Here is a 22075-nt window from a genome sequence, read left to right as displayed (position 1 = left end):
ATGGACTGACATTTTTCACTATGCAGGAATTAGAGAAAAAATTCCAACAAACAGCAGCTTATCGAAACATGAAAGAGATTCTCACCAAGAAGAATGACCAAATCAAAGACCTGAGGAAAAGATTGGCGAAGTAAGCCATACTGATCCTGTCTCTCGGATCGTCTCCCTGCTGGGTTGATGTCTGTCCTTCATTAAGTCTAACCTTGTGTCTGGAGAGGTCAGGCCGGTGGGGAGTTGCTCTGTCATTCAGTCCAGAAGCCTGTGTCTGAGGAAGGCAGAGGGGCTTTGGCCAGGCCTCATGTGTAACACTCACCAGGGTTTCTTTTCAGGTTCAGCCGAACCTTTCGCCTCACACAGGGCTACGCTAGGCTACTGTGGCCGTGGATTCTCTTAGCAGGGTATTGGACAGAAACCACATCAAACACACAGGGCAGCACTGGGCATTTCTCCTCAGTGGTGTGCTTGCTGCAGCCCACAGCCTGATCATACTGTGCTCTCACATGACAATTTAGGTGCTAGAAAATGAGGTCCATGTGTGGGTGCCAGAGCCAGCGTGGCTTAGAAGTTCCATGCCCCACATAGGACCAGTGTCTTTGGTCCAGCCACGTGATACCCAGGCAGGGACACGTCCAGGAGGGAGGGATGTATAGTTGTTCACAGTTCTCCTGGTCCAGATGGAGTCTTCTAATCGGGGTCATTTCTGTCATCCGTGGTTCTGCCTGGAAACTCAGCTGACATTTTACCTTTATCAGGGTTCCAGGGTACCAGAGCTAGAAAGTGAATCCCAGATCATACTTTTCTTTAGAGGAGAGGGTCTGTTAACCCTGTACTCACAAAGCCATATCAGCTGTTTGTGTCCATCAGGCCATCGATTAGATAATTACCGCCGAATCCCTAATCTACTAAGCTATCACAGATCTAGATGCCACATGTAGAAACTTGGAACCTGAAGGTATCTCAGCAGTTATCTGGTCCATTCTCCACCTGTGGCAGGAATCCCCTGAGTCACCCTCGTCATGCCTTGAATGTATCTGACTTCTACTGTAGCAGTGATTTTAAGTGAAAAATGCAACATTACTGGTTTAGTCACTGGAGATGTTTCAAGTAAACTTATTCGGTAACAACAACAACAACAAAAAGTATCATGACATTATGCTGTTAATTTAATATATATCTCTTTCCAGATATGAACCTGAAGATTAAAAACTGAAGAAGATTTCATCTGGAAGCTGCCACAACATGAAAGTACAAGCTGTTTCTCACCTCAGGCATGTATTTGAAGCAGTTTGTTGTATTCCCTCTCTTTATTTTCCTAATATTTAGACTTTGCTTCTAATATTTAGAACTAGAGTTCCTATTTCAGTTACCTAATTGAGAAGAGAGAAAACCTACTGACTGATTCTGGCCTGTCATCCCAAACTCCTCTCTGCTGAGTGCTCCAGAATCTTAGTTCAAATGCAGTGAGAATTCTTTATAGTAAAGAAGAGGCTTATCCTTCTGCATTAGTGTAAAGAGCACACCTTTTCAATAAATGTTAAAGCTAGCATCGTCTATACTTGTGCATTCCCCAGAGTAAAAGTGTAGAATTATTAAAGATAGTTATTACAAATAAACCTTATTTTTTAACATGAAATCTAATTTGTTTTCTCTATGTGATCATCAAAAAAATATGAATTTATTGAAAATGTGAATACCATCTATTATAGGCATCATTTTTACCAATTATAATGAAAATTAACAGTGAACATGAGGGTTCGGTTAACTCCTTCGGTCTCTCTAGCTAAATGCTGAGGAGGGTCAGACATTTTTTGCAGCATAACTTAGGAGTCCGTATTACTAATGGAGAAGGCAGAGCCACCCTGTACTTATACAGTTAAGAAAGTATCTGGATTCAGAATAAATGTAATCTTTATACTTCAGTTTCCAGAATATTCTTTTAAATTATATGTTAAATGAGAACACTTTTTTTTAATATAAATTTATTTATCTTATTTATTTATTTTTGGCTGCGTTGGGTTTTTGTTGTGGTGCGCGGGCTTCTCATTGCGGTGGCTTCTCTTGTTGTGGAGCACAGGCTCTAGGCGTGTGGGCTTCAGTAGTTGTGGCTCACGGGCTCTAGAGCACAGGCTCAGTAGTTGTGGCGCACGGGCTTAGTTGCTCCATGGCATGTGGGATCTTCCCGGACCAGGGATCGAACCCATGTGCCCTGCATTGGCAGGAGGATTCTTAACCACTGTGCCACCAGGGAAGCCCCGAGAACACTTTTTAAAAGACCTCTATTTAACATAAATCAGTCACCAGACCTCAGATTCAACTTTTGATTATAGTTTATTTATTTTTGTGCATCTACAGTAACTGCATTTTCAAGAGGTTTTGATTACATTTCCATTGGTCCTGCTTTTTCTTGTATGATTTTGGATAAATCATTAGAAGTTAGGTATCATATCTGCACTTGTGTAATGCAACAATATACTCTAAGGATAAACAAAATAAAGACCATAAAGCAATAATGCCTCAGAAGGAAAGTACTTACTTTTAACACATTATTTAGAAAGTAATTACTCCCACTTCCAAAAGCAGAGTGTCACACCCTAAATGAATGCCGTCTGCTAAGAAAGGTCATCCCACTTCCACAAATGAAAATTTTATTCACCAAGAAGAGTTCACTGATCCAAGGATAAGACTTCTTGATATCTTTATTCAAGCTCTTAATACTAGCCTTGAATTTGTTGTTTTTCTTGTAGGTTTTATATTAAAGTACTGAAGGAACAAATGATGAAGGGTAAGATAATTTCCCCCCAAAAGGACACAGAAGGCAGTCTTAAAAAGATGAATGAATGAGAGAAGGGAGGGGAGAAGATCCACTAACAAGCCAGCACTTACTGCATAGTCGTTCCTCACCCATCCCTCACTATTCAGGTCACTCATTGGGTGCTGTGTCCTTTTAGAGCTTTCACTGAGGGTTCCAGTCTCACCCCATATTTCTTTAGGCAAAAATTGATTCTGTCTCTGAAAACTATTCCATTATTTATGGACCAGAATATTCTGTGTAATTCAGAAACAGACCTCTTTAAATGGCTTGTGTATCTTTCAAAAACCATTTATTTTCTCTCTACATGTTTCTTAGTTTGATGTCCATAGAGAAGGAAGTTATGTTGAGAAACCTATGTTGCTAGGTAGAATTTCAACTTTGTTTTCTTTTTTTTTTTGGTAGCAACTTTGAAATATTCTATATATCCAGTTCAATAATAAATTCAAAAGTATTTATGAAACCTTAAAACCTAACTGGGCCCTGCATTAAGATAAACAAACATGATATTCTTTGACATAAATTAACGTGATGATTCTTCCACATATAAATACTTTCTGTGCCTGGTTTTGTCACTGTGTGTGTGTGTGTGTGTGTGTGTGTGTGTTAACTCATGTGCCTAGCAAAATGCAATATTAAATTTTTATTTATTGACTGTTTTCCTAGTCTTAAGATTTATCTCATTTAACCAAGAAAGAAAGCCTTTTTAGTTGCTGTATTTTGGGTTTGTAAGAAAGTTGCCTCAAGCCCTGATTGAACTTTCAGTGTGCTAAGCTGTATAGACTGTGCACAGTGGGTGTTATAATGCAGCTTTAGTTTAGCTTAAATATTCAAGGCTCCTGCTAAATTATGACTCAGACCCTTTATTGACAAAAATAAAATGTAAAGGGTTTTTGTTATTAATTTTTTCTGTTCAATATTTAAGTGTTCATTTTTTCTCATTATGTATTACATTTGAGTTATGTTAATGTTTAATGATCATTTGTTTATGTCTTACATAACTCATACGGAAAATATTGCTCTACCTTGAATTTGTTATCCTATTTGATAAAACCTTTGCTATTTGTTATTTCCATTCTGATGAGTTGAAAAGGGTTAATAGAGACGTTTACATCTTTATTTTTTTATTGAAGTATAGTTGATTTACAATGTTGTGCTAATTTCTGCTGTAGAGCAAAGTGGCTCAGCCACACACATACACACATTCTTTTTTATATTCTTTTCCATTATGGTTTATCTCAGGAGACTGGGTATAGTTCCCTGTGCTATACAGTAGGACCTTGTCGTTTATCCATTCTAAATGTAATAGTTTGCATCTACTAACCCCAAACTTTAGTCCATCCCTTTCCCTCCCCCACTCCCCCTTGGCAATCACAAGTCTGCTCTCTATGTCTGTGAGTCTGTTCCTGTTTTATAGGTAGGTTGATTTGTGCCATATTTTAGATTCCACATATAAGTGATATCATATGGTGTTTGTCTTTCTCTGTTTGACTTACTTCACTTAGTATGATAATCTCTATTTGCATCCATGTTACTGCAAATGGCATTATTTCGTTCTTTTCTATGGCTGAGTAGTATTCCATTGTATATATGTACCACATATTCTTTATCTATTCCTCTGTCGATGGACATTTAGGTTGTTTCCATGTCTTGGCTATTGTGAATAGTGCCGCTATGAACATAGGGGTGCATGTATCTTTTTGAATTATAGTTTTGTCTGGGTATATGCCCAGGAGTGGGATTGCTGTATCATACGGTAATTCTATTTTTAGTTTTCTGAGGAACCTCCACACCATTTTCCATAGTGGCTGCACCAACTTACATTCCCATCAACAGGGTAGGAGGGTTCCCTTTTCCTCACACCCTCTCCAGCATTTGTTATTTTTAGACTTTTTAATGATGGCCATTCTGACCGGTGTGGGTGTGACGTGGTACCTCATTGTAGTTTTGATTTGCATTTCTCTAAGAGATAGTGATGTTGAGCATCTTTTCATGTGCCTACTGGCCATCTGTATGTCTTCTTTAGAGAAATGTCTATTTAGGTCTTCTGCCCATTTTTGGATTGGGTTGGTTTTTTTGTTTGTTGAGTTGTATGAACTGTTTATGTATTTTGGAGATTAAACCCTTGTCGGTCGCATCATTTGCAAATATTTTCTCCCATTCTATAGGTTGTCTTTTTGTTTGTTTTTATGGTTTCCTTTGCTATGCAAAAGCTTGTAAGTTTGATTAGGTCCCATTTGCTTATTTTTGTTTTTATTTCTATTGCCTTGGGAGACTGACCTAAGAAAACGTTGGTACAATTTATGTCAGAGAGTGTTTTGCCGATGCTCTCTTCTAGTTTTATGGTGTCATGTCTTTAGTTTAAGTCATTAAGCCATTTTGAGTTTATTTTTGTGCATGGTGTGAGGGTATGTTCTAACTACATTGATTTACATGCAGCTGTCCAACTTTCCCAGCACCACTTGCTGAAGGGATTTTTCCCATTTTATATTCTTGCCTCCTTTGTCAGAGATTAATTGACCATAGGTGTGTGGGTTTATTTCTGGGCTCTCTTTTCTGTTCCATTGATCTATATGTGTTTTTGTACCAGTACCACACTGCTTTGATTACTGTAGCTTTGTAGTATTGTCTGAAGTCTGGGAGAGTTATGCCCCCTGCTTTTGTTTTTTCTTCCTCAGGATTGCTTTGACAGTTCTGGGTCTTTTATGGTTCCACATAAATTTTTGGATTGTTTGTTCTAGTTCTGTGAAAAATGTCATGGATAATTTGTTAGGGATCATATTAAATCTGTAGCTTGCTTTGGGTAGTATTGCCATTTTAACAATATTAATTCTTCCAGTCCAAGAGCATGGGATATCTTTCCATTTCTTTGAATCCTCTTTAATTTCCTTCATTAATGTTTTATAATGTTATAATGTTTTCATAAGTCTTTCACCTCCTTGGTCAGGTTTATTCCTAGGTATTTTTTTTGTATGCAATTTTAAAAGGTACTGTTTTCTAACATTTCCTTTCTGATATTTCATTGTTAGTGTAAAGAAATGCAACCGATTTCTGCAGAGATGTTTACATCTTTAAATGCTTGGTGCTTTTAGATATATTGGATTGCCAAAAAAATTGGCTTTAATGATTTCCCTTTGCTTAACGTGTAAATACTTAACACATAAAGCTTTGGCATTATAAATTCAAGACATGACTTCTCTCATGTAAGCAAGTCTTTCAGAAATAAAAACCATCTCAGCAAAATATTTAGTATTTAGACAAAATAATAGTATTTAGGCAATATTTAAAGAAAATGATTTTCAACACCACATAGAAAAAAAGTTTCAGTATTTTACAGATAAAAATCCACCAATGTTAAACAAAGCCAAATTAGACTTTGAAAATTATTTATAATTTTTAAAAAGTAACAATATGCCTACTATCAAATTATAACTTATTAAATGGATTTTCATGAGTACTTAGAAAAGAAACATAATCACCAGGAGCCAGCATGGGTTTCCCTAGCAAGAAATCATAGCAGACTAAACTCATTTGTCTTTTAGGAGAGAGAGATGTGGTGTATGAGGATTTCAGCAAGGTGTTTGTCAAAGACCTCATGATAACACTGTTGAAAAGGGTCTTACTGGGGTTCTCCCAAATGCAGACTTTGGGATAAGGGTTTGGGTGTAGGTAGTTCATTTGGGAAGTGATTCCAGGAAGTCCTGTGGGAGACTGAAGACTTGAGACAAATTGAGAGAGTCACCACTAATACAACTGGGGCTCAGTCCTGCTGGGGACCCCCTGAGACACTGGCAAACATCTCCACATTCTTCCACTACCTGTACTAGATTCCCCCTCGCCCTCAGCCAACATTTCTTGTCAGAATTGCTTGCTTAGTGAGCCAGACCTTCCTCTTCTAGGGGTCTGAATCCATGATTATTTTGCCCTTGTCGTGCTGTTATTTGTGAAATTTCCCATTTATTGTTATCCCCAAGTATCACCAAGAAGCACACCTATGAATCCTGAGTCCAGAAAAACTTCTTTCTGCCTCATTGTATAGCAACAACCCAAGCTCCTCATGATAATTAGGGTCAGTTATCCTTTGCCAGTATGGTAACTCCTTTCTTTGCCTTCTAGTCCACGGACCTGAAGAGCCTCCAAATGAGCAGGCAGCAGTCATAACTTTGGGTTAAGTAGAACCCTTACTGTGTCTAGAAACATTAATCCCCAGTGCCTAAAGCTGCGGAATCATGAAGCACAAAATCCCCAAGTGAGTAACAAAATGATGGTGAGAGGACCCACTCTGTTTGCACCTCTTGGTTCCCAGAATTATGTGATCTGGTTGTTGGTTCATTATATACACCATATCATGAAGGACTACACCTCAGCCCCGTGGGGCATCATCTGCTATCAAGTAATTCCAACATTTAATAATCTGGCAATTTCCAAGTGATGTAGTATATGATAGGATCAATAGACCTTGTGTCCATGTGCCCATTGTCATACTTCTTTGACTTTAGTCCCTTTCTGTGGGTCCTTGGTCTGAGACGATGTTATGCAGGATCCCATGTGAGCCCTCAGTAGTGGTATTGGCAGAGGCGTGGTTGACAGGTAAGGCAAACCCGTGTTTGCAATACATATAAGTTCCAATAAAGATGAATCACTGCCCTTCCCAGAGTGGAAGAGGTCCAACATAATCAACTTGTATCAAATTGGCTGATTGTTCTCTTAGAGTGATAACACTATATAAAGGATTCAGCACAAATTTCTACTGCTAATAGTTTGGACATTCAGCAGTAGCAGTAACTAAATGAGCATTGTTGAGAGGGGACCCATACAGAGCCTCCATCCCTATCAATATGACTACTTCATTTATGGGTTCATTATCCAAACACTGAAGCAGCTGATGACAGAGGCTGGCTGACATCTGTGGACAAGTCATTCTGTTCACATAGTAGTTCAGCACCTTCTACAATGGATGTTCTCTGATGGGTATTGACAAGAGATAAAAAGATCCATCCCTCATACTTAGTAGTGAGAAACTTGAAGCTTTCCTGCTAAGATCAGATACAAGGAAAGGGTGTCTCCTCTCACTATTCCTTTTCAACATTGTATTGGAAGTTCTAGCTAATGCAACAAGACAAGAAAAGGAAATAAAAGGTATTCAGATTGGGAAGGAAGAAATAAAACTGTATTTGTACACAGATGACATGACTATCTAGAAAATATGGAAAGAATCATCAATAACAACAACAAAAACCTCCTGGAACTAGTAAATGATTATAACAAGGTTGCAAAATACACGGTTAATATACAAAAATCAATCTTATTCTTTGTATACCAATAATGAACAAGTAGAATTTGAAATTCAAAACACAACACCATATACTTTACCTGAAAATGAAATACTTAGGTGTAAATCTAACAAAAGATGTGAAAGATCTATATGAGGAAAACTATAAAACTCTGATGAAAGAAATCAATGAAGAACTAAATAAATGGAGAGATATTTCATAGTCACGGATAGGAAGACTCAGTATTGTCAAGATGCCATTTACTCCCAACTTGATCTATAGATTTAATGCAATCCCACTCAAAATCCTAGCAAGTTATTTTGTAGATATGATTTAGTAGATCATTTTGTCTACAAAAATGATTCTAAAGTTTATATGGAGAGGCAAAAGACTCAGAATAGCCAACACAATATTGAAGAACAAAAAAGTTGGATGACTGACATTAAAACTTACTATAAAGCTATAGTAATCAAGATGGTGTGGTATTGGTGAAAGAACAGACAAATAGATCAATGGAACAGAATAGAGAGTCCAGAAATAGACCCACATGAATATCGTTAACCAATCTTTGACAGAGGAGCAAAGATCGTACAATGGAGTGAAGATAGTTTTTTCAACAAAGGATGCTAGAACAACTGGCCATCCACATGCAACAAAATGAATCTTGACACAGACCTAACACCTTTTACAGAAATTAATTCAAAATGGATCACAGACCTAATATAAAATGCAAAACTATAAAACTCCTAGAAGATGACATAGGAGAAAACCTAGATGGCCATGGGTATGGTGATGACTTTTTAGATGCAGCACCAATCCATGAAAGAAAGAATTGAGAATCTGGACTTCATTAAAATTAAAAACCTCTGCTCTGCAAAAGACAATGTCAAAAGAATGAGATGATAAGCCACAAACTGGAGAAAATATTTTTAGAAGACACATCTGATAAAGGACTGTTATCCAAAATGTACAAAGAAGACTTAAAACTCACCAATAAGAAAACAACGTGATTTTAAAATGGGCCAAAGATCTTAACAAACACCTCACCAAAAAGATATACAGCTGACAAGCATATGAAAAGATGCTCTACATCATATGTCATCAGGGAAATGCAAAGTAAAACAATAGTGAGAAACCACTACACATCTATTAGAATGGCCAATATTCAGAACACTGACAACACCAAATGCTGGCAAAAATGTGGAGTAACAGGAACTCTCATCCACTGCTGGCAGGAATGCAAAATGGTACAGCCACTTTGGAAGACAGTGTGGCAGTTCCTTACAAAACTAAACAAACTCTTGCCGTATGATCCAGTAATTGTGCTCCTTGGTATTTACCCAAAGGAGTTGAAAATGTATGTCTACACAAAAACCTAGACATGGATATTTATAGCAGCTTTGTTCATATTTGCCAAAATTTGGAAACAACCAACATGTCCTTCAATAGGTGAATGCATAAACTATGGTACATCCAGACAATGTTAAAAAAGGAGCTATTAAGCCATGAAATGCATGCTAAGTGAAAGAAGCCAATCTAAAAAGATACTATATGATTCCACCTATATGACATTTTGGAAAAGACAAAACTATAGAGACAGTAAAAATATCAGTGGTTTCCAGGGGTTGGGGGTATAGGGAGGGATGAATAGGTGGAACACAAAGGATGGGGGGGCAGTGAAAGTACTCTGCATGATACTATAATGATGGATACATGTCATTATACATTGGTTCAAACCCATAGAATGTACAACACCAAGAGTGAGCCCTAAGATAAACTGTGGACTTTGGGTGATGATGTGTCAATGTAGGTTCATCAGTTGTAACAAATGTTCAACTCTGGTGGGGGATGTTATTATCTGGTGAAGGAGGCTATTCATGTGTGGGGACAGGGAGTATGTGGGAACTCTGTACCTTCCGCTCAACTTTGCTATGAACCTAAAACTGTTCTAAAAAATTAAATCTTAAAAAAAAAAAAATCCATCCCCACACTCTCTGTGCTTTTTACCGTGAGTCTATCCACATGCCTCTTTCCCAGACCTCCTCATTTTCAGTCTTCCAAACTTGATCCTTCTGGAATCCTGGCCTCCAGTCAAACCATTCACCATTTTCAAAAGTCCATATATAGGGGCTTCCCTGGTGGCACAGTGGTTAGGAATCCATCTGCTAATGCAGGGCACACGGGTTCGAGCCCTGGTCCGGGAAGATCCCACATGCCGTGGAGCAACTAAGCCCGTGCACCACAACTACTGAGCCTGTGCTCTAGATCCCGCGAGCCACAACTGCTGAGCCCGCGTGCCAAAACTTCTGAAGCCCATGCGCCTAGAGCCCGTGCTCCACAACAAGAGAAGCCACCACAATGAGAAGCCCGCACACCGCAACGAAGAGTAACCCCACTCGCCGCAACTAGAGAAAGACCGCGCGCAGCAATGAAGACCCAATGCAGCCAAAAATAAATAAATTTATTAAAAAAAAAAAAGTCCATATATATTCTTACGTCTGACCTCTTCTCCCTCCACACCAGGTTGATTAAGTGTACAGCTTGAAGTTCTGCCCCCTGGGGGGATTTCCACTGCCCCCTGGGGGGATTTCCACCCAAACTGTCTTTCAGCCACTGAGTGGAATTATGCATCAGTAGCAAGCCATTTGGGGCTTATCCCCAACCATTGAGCTGACCCATTCATTTACCAAACCTGGGCTTTTTTTTTTCTTCTCTCTTGCCATAGGTGTGAGCTAAAGGAGAGGTATTAGTGTAATGACATGGGAGTCTAGACCATCTGTGCAGTTTGCTTGTGCCCTCTGGACTTCTTGGCCCAATCCTGAGCATAGCATCTTTATTATATTATGGATTGATGATGTGCCTGCTTGACCTTATGATTTAGTGGTTCTGACAAGATTTAGCTCATGATGGATGACTCAGTCTCTACAAGGGCCTAGTAGCATGCCAGGACCTGCTTTTCAAAGTGAATAGTTCTTTGCTGCCTTGCTCCAGAAACCTAGAAGTTTCTGCACCACAACTGTCATATTGGGGGCTTGTCAGCCCCTTCACCTCGGCTGCCTCTTGCACTGTGGAACTTTTAGGACATGTAACCCAAGGGGAAGGGCACATTCTGTGCTATAGTCTGAAGCACAGACGGCTACAGAGCCCTCTCTGACTCTGTGTACTCAAAATTGGAAGCCTTCTGAATGACCCAATAAATGGTCAGAGCTATATTCCCATGTGCTGATTTGTTCTAGTAGAGGTACCACTTCCAGCACAGCAGCTGCTCTTTGAAGCTACTTTTTGCTTTGCATTAGTCCTCTGTCATCGTCCATTATCCATTTGTGTTTCATTTTGTTTTGGTGGGTTTTGTTTGTCTGGGGGTTTGTTGTTGTTTGCAAGAACTATTCAGTGGGATATCATGGGGATCACTGTCGTTACACCTGGGACATGGTGTTGCCTCTGATTTTGGCCAGGAGGGGTGATAGGGTAGGAGGGGCATTTTGAGCATAAAATAAGCCTTTTCTACCATTATGGTTCTACTCCTCAGGTCAGGAAACAAATGTGAGGGTCCATCAGTTAAGTACGCTCAACCCAGTTATCTACTCAGGAACCAGGGAAGCAACCACAGGATGGATCCACGGACTCATTGGATCCACTTTGAGATGGACTTGAGCTAGAACTTTGTTTTTGTCTGGCTCCTGTATAGCCCTATTCTAACAGGGGCTGTCACGGTGTTTTGGATCCCCTAAGTATGTCAGCTCAGGCCCTATGTCCAGCTGTGCTCGAAAGATGTGTATATTCCACTTTCGCAGTGTATAGTTACTCTGATAAATAGCCACAGGAAAGATTGGGGGGCATATTTCTTATATATGATTGCCATAGCACTGTAGGGTTCCTCCTCAGAGGACCCACCTCACCTCCAGTTGATGGGCTCTGGAACTGAGAACTGACTCAGCTATGGGAACTGTAGGAGAGATCATGATTTTCCGTTATGGTGACTGACATCAATTTTTTACTCATCAGCTCTTTGTTTGGCTTTATAATGCAAAAAATAACTTCATTGACTGCCCATTCATCTCATCTCTAGGAACATCATAATCTATTAGCTACTGATCCTCAGCCCCCTGGTTGCTATTCTGGCCTTGCAGCCCATTAGGCTACTGCATTCAGTTTTCTCTCAAATGGTTCAGTGCTGCCATTAGACTCTTACTGTGGAATCCTATCCATTGACCCTAGGGAGCCCAGTTATGTACCAGCATCTTCTACTCTCAGCTCCGGCCAATAGGACAGCAGCCACTAAGTTCTCAACAGTGCTAATGTTGCATTCCTTATTGTTTCAGTGAAGGGAATTATCCTCTGCCTATGGGTGGGCTTTCCTGTCCTATCTCCGTTCTAGCATGCTGTCCCTCCGAGCCTTCTGATCTCGCCTCAGTACTCTGCCAAGGAAGTTATGGAATCTCCAACTCCTTTCTGGTACGTCATCATCTTTGAGCTCCAAGGAGCCATTGCAGCAATGTATTAGGAGTGGCTTCAAGTGTCCTTGCCAAGGTGCCAAATCCTAAGTCACAGAAATGGGCCCCCTTATCAATAAACTCTTCCTTATCCAGCTTCTGTTCTACCTCCCACTCCATCATCCTCAAGATCCATGGCCATACATGCTCTTCCAGTTCCTGCCGGTCCATATTAGCCAGGTTCTTCAGCTCTTTTGGGGAATAATTTGTTCCCTCTCCAAGCAGGACAATATTTCTGTACACAGGCCATGCTGATTCTCACCCCTATTTGTTGGTTTAGGAGTAAGTGGGGGCAGATCTTGGGGAAGACAAAGGTTATCTTGCCAGTCTTCTTTCTGAAGAGAGGCCTTTGAATGATTTCCAGGTAAGGGGAGAATGTTCTCCTCTAGCAAGGAGGAGTGAGCCACTTGCTAGACCCACCCAAGAGTTCAGGGGGATCTGGAGTGTCCAGGTTCTTGAGGGCATCTACCCAAAGGGGCCCAACTCATGTCTCAGAGACCAATTCCTTCCCAGTCAGAGCTCTGACTTGAGCAAGAGTCTTTCCAAGCATGAGAATTTGGTTCCCTTTGTAACTGCACCACTTTTTTTTTTAATTCGTTTTTTTTTTTAAATTTTATTGGATTACAGTTGATTTACAATGTTGTGTTAGTTTCAGGTGTACAGCAAAGTGGTTCAGTTATACATATACATATATTCATTCTTTTTCAGATTCTTTTCTCATATAGGTTATCACAGAATATTGAGTAGAGTTCCCTGTGCTATACAGTAGGTCCTTTCTTATATATAGTAGTGTGTGTATTTTAATCCCAAGGTCCTGATTTATCCCTCCCCCCCACGTTTCCCTTTTGGTAACCATAAGCTTGTTTTCGATATCTGTTAAGTCTGTTTCTGTTTTGTAAATAAGTTCATTTGTATCATTTTTTAAAATTAGAATCCACATATGAATGATATCATATGATATTTGTCTTTCTCTGTCTGACTTACTTCGTATGCTTATCTCTAGGTCCCTCCATGTTGCTGCAAATGGCATTATTTTGTTCTTTTTTATGGCTGAGTCATATTCCATTGTATATATGTACCACGTCTTTATCCATTCATCTGTTGATGGACATTTAGGTTTCTTGCATGTCTTGGTTATTGTAAATAGTGTTGCAATGAACATTGGGGATGCACCACTCTTATAATCCAATCTTGGGCCTGATTCTCAGCACCTTCTCTCTGTTGCACGTAGGAGACATGGATGGGTCTCTTTAAACGTTGCCATGGGGCATTCTAGTTGTCACTGCATTTCCTGAGGTGACACTTGGCTTATCATGGCCTATCATCCTCTTCCTTTATCCCAATCCATCCCAGGTGGGAGTTTTGTAACTGACCCAGCAGAGCACCAGAGATTATCACCACCACACTTACCATCAGCAGTGGGATCCTTTTGTCAACTGGCTGGCATCCAAGTCCACTGTCTCAGCCAGGGACTGTTTTCTAGGGCCACTTCTGTTTTAGCTGGGCTCCCCTAAGATCAGGCCTTGAGACAAGGATTTTGTTTTAAGGAGCTTACTTGGGAGGTGATCCCAGGAAGCATGGTGAGGGCTTTGGGGCATGATGCAGAAAAGGGAAGAAAGCCAATAGAGGATATATGTTGATGAGCAGGTAGCTAGTGTGGACCACCACGCTCAGTCCCACCTTGGAGTGAGGAGGCTAGGGCGTGACCCACCAGCTCCTAATTTATCAGGTCCAGGGTAGCTCCTGGGATGATAAACCTCAGCACTTCTTGTGCCTGGGTTCAGCATGTGCCAGTAGCCAAGAAAGGCCCCCAGATGAAGAGACACAATCTTCTGCAGGCCACCTCCAGGTTAAGATAAGTGGATATTTGTGGGGCATCAGTAGCATGTGGTCATGTGGACCCACAATGACCAGAAGAGAAAATGCAATGGACATTCCATACATGCTGTCAATACTCACTCATCAAATGGTAAACTCAAGAGACTTCCCTGGTGGTGCAGTGGTTAAGAATCCACCTGCCAATGCAGGGAACATGGGTTCGATCCCTGGTCCAGGAAGATCCCACATGCCACAGAGCAGCTAAGCCTCTGCACCACAACTACAGAGCCTGCGCTCTAGAGCCCACAAGACACAGCCACTGAGCCTGTGTGCCACAACTACTAAAACTTGTGCACCTAGAGCCCGTGCTCCACAACAAGAGAAGCCACCGCAATGAGAAGCCTGCGCACCGCAACAAAGAATGGCCCCCACTCCCCGCAACTAGAGAAAAGCCCACATGAAGGAACGAAGACCCAATGCAGCCAAAAATAAATTAAATGAAATAAATAAGTTTTTAAAAAATGGTAAACGCAAATTAGAAGAAATGACAGACCTGCTTGGCCTTTTCAGCTCAGTGTGCTCACATGGCCTGGCCACTGCTGCCTTTAAGTAGTAACAGATCTGAAAAAAAGAACGTACCTGGACTGAGTACCCAAACCAGACTCCATCTTTGTGACTTAAGAATCGGGCCCAGGACTTCCCTGGTGGCGCAGTGGTTAAGAATCTGCCTGCCAATGCAGGGGACCACGGGTTCGAGCCCTGGTCTGGGAAGATCCCACATGCCGCGGAGCACCTAAACCCGTGCTCCACAACAAGAGAAGCCATCACAATGAGAAGCCCGCTCACTGCAACAAAGACCCAACGCAACCAAAAGTAAAAATATAATAAATTTAAAAAAAAAAAAAAAAAAAAAAGAATCGGGCCCATTATAGGAGCTCAATCCAAATGTTTGTGAAACTGAACTTCTGGTTCCTGCACAGGCACTGCTTAAGTCATGGAAAACTTCGGGTTGGTTGTCAAAAGTATGCTGTATTGTCTGTAAAGTAATTTTCTGATAACTAAAATTTCTCCATATAAATGAACAAAACTTCTTTAAAATCAGCCATTTGAAAAATCTTTAATGCAGAATACAATTTTATGTCCTCTTAAGCAGTGAATCATAAGCATAATCTTATCTTTTCCTGATGATTCAAAGTCACTATTGCAAGTATCAATGATTGTCCTTTTTTTTTGAATTTTATTTTTTTTACACAGCAGTTTCTTATTAGTTATCTATTTTATATATATTAGTGTATATATGTCAATGCCAATCTCCCAATTCATCCCACCACCCCCCACTCCCCCCACCCCCCACTTTCCCACCTTGGTGTCCATACGTTTGTTCTCTACATCTGTGTCTCTATTTCTGCCTTGCAAACCGGTTCATCTGTACCATTTTTCTAGATTCCACATATATGCGTTATTATACGATATTTGTTTTCCTCTTTCTGACTTACTTCACTCTGTATGACAGTCTCTAGGTCCATTCACGTCTCTACAAATGACCCAATTTCATTCCTTTTTATGGCTGAGTAATATCCCATTGTATATATGAACTACATCTTCTTTATCCATTCGTCTGTCAATGGGCATTTAGGTTGCTTCCATGACCTGGCTATTGTAAATAGTGCCGCAATGAACATTAGGGTGCATGTGTCTTTTTGAATTACGGTTTTCTCTGGGTATATGCCCAGTAGTGGGATTGCTGGGTCATAAGGTAATTCTATTTTTAGTTTTTTAAGGAACCTCCATACTGTTCTCCATAGTGGCTGTATCAATTTACATTCCCACCAGCAGTGCAAGAGGGTTCCCTTTTCTCCACACCCTCTCCAGCATTTGTTGTTTGTAGATTTTCTGATGATGCCCATTCTAACTGGTGTGAGGTGATACCTCATTGTAGTTTTGATTTGCATTTCTCTAATAATTAGTGATGTTGAGCAGCTTTTCATGTGCCTCTTGGGCATCTGTATATCTTCTTTGCAGAAATGTCTATTTAGGTCTTCTGCCCATTTTTTTGATTGAGTTGTTTGTTTTTTTAATATTGAGCTGCATGAGCTGTTTATATATTTTGGAGATTAATCCTTTGTCCATTGCTTTGTTTGCAAATATTTTCTCCCATTCTGAGGGTTGTCTTTTCATCTTGTTTATAGTTTCCTTTGCTGTGCAAAAGATTTTAAGTTTCATTAGGTCCCATTTGTTTATTTTTGTTTTTATTTCCATTTCTCTAGGAGCTGGGTCAAAAAGGATCTTGCTGTGATTTATGTCATGGATTGTTCTTCCTGTATTTTCCTCTAAGAGTTTTATAGTGTCCAGTCTTTTTTTTTTTTAATTTTTATTTATTTATTTATTTATTTATTTTTGGCTGTGTTGGGTCTTCATTTCTGTGCGAGGGCTTTCTCTAGTTGCAGCGAGCGGGGGCCACTCCTCATCGTGGTGCATGGGCCTCTCACTGTCGCGGCCTCTCTTCTTGCAGAACACAAGCTCCAGACGCGCAGGCTCAGTAGTTGTGGCTCACGGGCCTAGTTGCTCCGCGGCATGTGGGATCTTCCCAGACCAGGGCTTGAACCCGTGTCCCCTGCATTGGCAGGCAGATTCTCAACCACAGTGCCACCAGGGAAGCCCTAGTGTCCAGTCTTACATTTAGGTCTTTAATCCATTTTGAGTTTATTTTTCTGTATGGTGTTAGGGAGTGTTCTAATTTCATTCTTTTACATGTAGCTGTCCAGTTTTCCCAGCATCACTTATTGAAGAGACTGTCTTTTCTCCATTGTATATCCTTGCCTCCTTTGTCTTAGATTAGTTGACCATAAGTGTGTGGGTTTCTCTCTGGGCTTTCTATCCTGTTCCATTGATCTATATTTCTGTTTTTGTGCCAGTACCATATTGTCTTAATTACTGTAGCTTTGTAGTATAGTCTGAAGTCAGGGAGTCTGATTCCTCCAGCTGCGTTTTTTTCCCTCAAGATTGCTTTGGCTATTAGGGGTCTTTTGTGTCTCCATACAAATTTTAAGATTTTTTGTTCTAGTTCTGTAAAAAATGCCATTGGTAATTTGATAGGGATTGCATTGAATCTGTAGATTGCTTTGGATAGAATAGTCATTTTCACAATATTGATTCTTCCAATCCAAGAACATGGTATATCTCTCCATCTGTTTGTGTCATCTTTGATTTCTTTCATCAGTGTCTTATAGTTATCTGAGTACAGGTCTTTTACTCCTTAGATAGGTTTATTCCTAGGTATTTTATTCTTTTTTTTGCAATGGTGAATGGGATTGTTTCCTTAATTTCTCTTTCTGATCTTTCGTTGTTAGTGTATAGGAGGAATGCAAGAGATTTCTATGCATTAATATTGTATCCTGCAACTTTACCAGATTCATTGATTAGCTCTAGTAGTTTTCTGGTGGCATCTTTAGGATTCTCTGTGTATAGTATCATGTCATCTGCAAACAGTGACTGTTTTACTTCTTCTTTTCCAATTTGTATTCCTTTTATTTCTTTTTCTTCTCTGATTGCCGTGGCTAGGACTTCCAAAACTGTGCTGAATAATAGTGGTGAGAGTGGACAGCCTTGTCTTGTTCCTGATCTTAGAGGAAATGCTTTCAGGTTTTCACCATTGAGAATGATGTTTTCTGTGGGTTTGTCGTATATGGCCTTTATTATGTTGAGGTAGGTTCCCTCTATGCCCACTTTCTGGAGAGTTTTATCATAAATGGTGTTGAATTTTGTCAAAAGCTTTTTCTGCATCTATTGAGATGATCATACGGTTTTTATTCCTTAATTTGTTAATATGGTGTGTCACATTGATTGATTTGCGTATATTGAAGAATCCTTGCATCCCTGGGATAAATCCCACTTGATCATGCTGTATGATCCTTTTTTTTTTTTAACATCTTTATTGGAGTATAATTGCTTTAAAGTCTTGTGTTAGTTTCTGCTGTATAACAAAGTGAATCGCTATATGCATACGTATATCCCCATTTCCCCTCGCTCTTGCATCTCCCTCCCACCTTCCTTATCCCACCCCTCTAGGTGGTCGTAAAGCTCTGAGCTGATCTCCCTGTGCCATGCAGCTGCTTCCCACTAACTATCTATTTTACATTTGGTAGTGTTTATATGTCAGTGCTACTCTCTCACTTCATCCCGGTTTACACTTTTCCCTCCCCGTGTCCTCAATTCCATTCTCTACGTCTGTGTCTTTATTCCTGTCCTGCCAGTAGGTTCATCAGAACCCTTTTTTTTTTTTTAGATTCCATATATATGTGTTACCATACAGTATTTGTTTTTCTCTTTCTGACTTACTTCACTCTGTGTGACAGAGTCTAGGTCCGTCCACCTCACTACAAATAACTCAATTTCGTTTCTTTTTATGGCTGAGTAATATTCCATTTGTATATGTGCCACATCTTCTTTATTCATTCATCTGTCAGTGGACACTTAGGTTGCTTCCATGTCCAGGCTGTTGTAAATAGTGCTGCAGTGAACATTGGGGTGCATGTGTCTTCTTGAATTATGGTTTTCTCAGGGTATATGCCCAGCAGTGGGATTGCTGGGTCATATGGTAGTTCTATTTTTAATTTTTTAAGGAACCTCCATACTGTTCTCCATAGTGGTTGTATCAATTTACATTCCTACCAACAGTGCAAGAGGGTTCCCTTTTCTCCACACCCTCTCCCGCATTTATTGTTTGTAGATTTTTTGATGATGGCCATTCTGACCAGTGTGAGGTGATACCTCATTGTTGTTTTGATTTGCATTTCTCTAATGATTAGTGATGTTGAGCATCTTTTCATGTGTTTGTTGACAATCTGTATATATTCCTTGGAGAAATGTCTATTTAGGTCTTCTGCCCATTTTTGGACTGGGTTGTTTGTTTTTTAGATATTGAGCTACATGAGCTGCTTGTATATTTTGGAGATTAATCCTTTGTCACTCGCTTCGTTTGCAAATATTTTTTCCCATTCTGAGGGTTGTCTTTTTGTCTTCTTTATCGTTTCCTTTGCTGTGCAAAGGATTTTAAGTTTCATTAGGTCCCATTTGTTTATTTTTGTTTTTATTTACATTTCTCTAGGTGGTGGGTCAAAAAGGATCTTGCTGTGATTTATGTCATAGAGTGTTCTGCCTGTGTTTTCCTCTAAGAGTTTTATAGTGTCTGGTCTTATATTTAGGTCTTTAATCCATTTTGAGTTTATTTTTGTGTATGGTGTTAGGGAGTGTTCTAATTTCATTCTTTTACATGTAGCTGTCCAGTTTTCCCAGCACCACTTATTGAAGAGGCTGTCTTTTCTCCATTGTATACTCTTTCCTCCTTTATCAAAGATAAGGTGACCATGTTTGCATGGGTTTATCTCTGGGCTTTCTGTCCTGTTCCATTGATCTATATTTCTGTTTTTGTGCCAGTACCATACTGTCTTGATTACTGTAGCTTTGTAGTATAGTCTGAAGTCTGGGAGCCTGATTCCTCCAGTTCGTTTTTCTTTCTCAAGATTGTTTTGGCTATTCAGAGTCTTTTGTGTTTCCATACAAATTGTGCAATTTTTTGTTCTAGTTCTGTAAAAAATGCCATTGGTAGTTTGATAGGGATTGCATTGAATCTGTAGATTGCTTTGGGTAGTAGAGTCATTTTCACAATGTTGATTCTTCCAATCCAAGAACATAGTATTTCTCTCCATCTATATCATCTTTAATTTCTTTCATCAATGTCTTATAGTTTTCTGCGTACAGGTCTTTTGTCTCCTTAGGTAGGTTTATTCCTAGGTATTTTATTCTTTTTGTTGCAGTGGTAAATGGGAGTGTTTCCTTAATTTCTCTTTCAGATTTTTCATCATTAGTGTATAGGAAAGCAAGGGATTTCTGTGCATTAATTTGGTATCCTGCTACTCTACCAAATTCATTGATTAGCTCTAGTAGTTTTCTGGTAGCTACTCTTAGGATTCTCTTATGTATAGTATCATGTCATCTGCAAACAGGGACAGTTTTACTTCTTCTTTTCTGATTTGGATTCTTTTTATTTCTTTTTCTTCTCTGATTGCTGTGGCTAAAACTTCCAAAACTATGTTAAATAATAGCGGTGAGAGTGGGAAACCTTGTCTTGTTCCTGATCTTAGAGGAAATGGTTTCAGTTTTTCACCACTGAGAACGATGTTGGCTGTGGGTTTGTCATATATGGCCTTTATTATGTTGAGGTAGGTTCCCTCTATGCCTACTTTCTGGAGAGTTTTTATCATATATGGGTGTTGAATTTTGTCAAAAGCTTTTTCTGCATCTATTGAGATTATCATATGGTTTTTATCCTTCAATTTGTTAATATGGTGTAACACATTGATTTGCGTATGTTGACGAATCCTTGCATTCCTGGGATAAACCCCACTTGATCATGGTGTATGATCCTTTTAATGTGCTGTTGGATTCTGTTTGCTAGTATTTTGTTCAGGATTTTTGCATCTATGTTCATCAGAGATATTGGCCTGTAGTTTTCTTTTTTTGTGACATCTTTGTCTGGTTTTGGTATCAGGGTGATGGTGGCCTCATAGAATGAGTTTGGGAGTGTTCCTCTCTCTGCTATATTTTGAAAGAGTTTGAGAAGGATAGGTGTTAGCTCTTCTCTAAATGTTTGATAGAATTCACGTGTGAAGCCACTGGTCCTGGGCTTTTATTTGTTGGAAAATTTTTAATCACAGTTTCAATTTCAGTTCTTGTGATTGGTCTGTTTATATTTTCTATTTCTTCCTGGTTCCGTCTCAGAAGGTTCTGTCCCTCTAAGAATTTGTCCATTTCTTCCAAGTTGTCCATTTTATTGGCATATAGTTGCTTGTAGTAATCTCTCATGATCCTTTGTATTTCTGCAGTGTCAGCTGTTACTTCTCCTTTTTCATTTGTAATTCTGTTGATTTGAGTCTTCTGCCTGTTTTTCTTGGTGAGTCTGGCTAATGGTTTATCAATTTTCTTTATCTTCTCAAAGAACCAGCTTTTAGTTTTATTGATCTTTGCTATTTTCTTTGTTTCTATTTCATTTATTTCTGCTCTGATCTTTATGATTTCTTTCCTTCTAATAACTTTGGGTTTTGTTTGTTCTTCTTTCTCTAGTTTCTTTAGGTGTAAGGTTAGATTGTTTATTTGAGATTTTTCTTGTTTCTTGAGATAGGCTTGTATTGCTATAAACTTCCCTCTTAGGACTGCTTTTGCTGCATCCCACAGGTTTTGGATCATTGTGTTTTCATTGTAATTTGTCTCTAGGTATTTTTTGATTTCCTCTGATTTCTTCAGTAATCTCTTGGTTAGTAGTAACGTATTGTTTAGCCTCCATGTGTCTCTGTTTTCTGGGTTTTTTTCCTGTAATTGATTTCTAATCTCATAGCATCAGAAAAGATGCTTGATATGATTTCAATTTCCTTAAATTTACTGAGGCTTGACTTGTGACCCAAGATGTGATCTATCCTGGAGAATGTTCCATGTGCACTTGACAAGAAAGTGTAATCTGCTGTTTTCAGATGGAATGTCCTATAAATATCAATTAAATCTATCTGGCCTATTGTGTCATTTAAAACTTGTGTTTCCTTATTGATTTTCTGTCTGGATGATCTGTCCATTGGTGTAAGTGAGGTGTTAAAGTCCCCCATTATTTTTGTGTTACTGTTGATTTCCTC

General features: G+C 39.4%; 2 protein-coding genes across 3 annotated transcripts in view; both read left to right on the top strand.

Moving 5' to 3' along the window:
• LZTFL1 (leucine zipper transcription factor like 1) overlaps window positions 1-1633 on the top strand; it is a 28752-nt gene extending 27119 nt beyond the window's left edge. For both annotated transcript variants that reach the window (XM_059939432.1, XM_059939433.1), the window contains exons 9-10: window positions 27-130; window positions 1185-1633. In XM_059939432.1, the coding sequence (XP_059795415.1) occupies window positions 27-130; window positions 1185-1203 (123 nt within the window). In that variant the 3' untranslated portion in view covers window positions 1204-1633. The remainder of the gene's footprint in view (window positions 1-26; window positions 131-1184) is intronic.
• A 1117-nt stretch (window positions 1634-2750) lies between these two features.
• Window positions 2751-22075, top strand: part of SLC6A20 (solute carrier family 6 member 20) — a 97939-nt gene continuing 78614 nt past the window's right edge. The window contains exon 1 of the mRNA XM_059939421.1: window positions 2751-2782. Within this exon, the coding sequence (XP_059795404.1) occupies window positions 2773-2782 (10 nt within the window). The 5' untranslated portion in view covers window positions 2751-2772. The remainder of the gene's footprint in view (window positions 2783-22075) is intronic.

This window comes from Balaenoptera ricei, chromosome 11 (genome assembly GCF_028023285.1).
Source record: "Balaenoptera ricei isolate mBalRic1 chromosome 11, mBalRic1.hap2, whole genome shotgun sequence".
In the NCBI taxonomy this organism is placed as follows: Eukaryota; Metazoa; Chordata; class Mammalia; order Artiodactyla; family Balaenopteridae; genus Balaenoptera; species Balaenoptera ricei.
The sequence above is the reverse complement of the archived record's forward strand: the minus strand, read 5'-3'. Positions and strand labels throughout refer to the sequence as shown.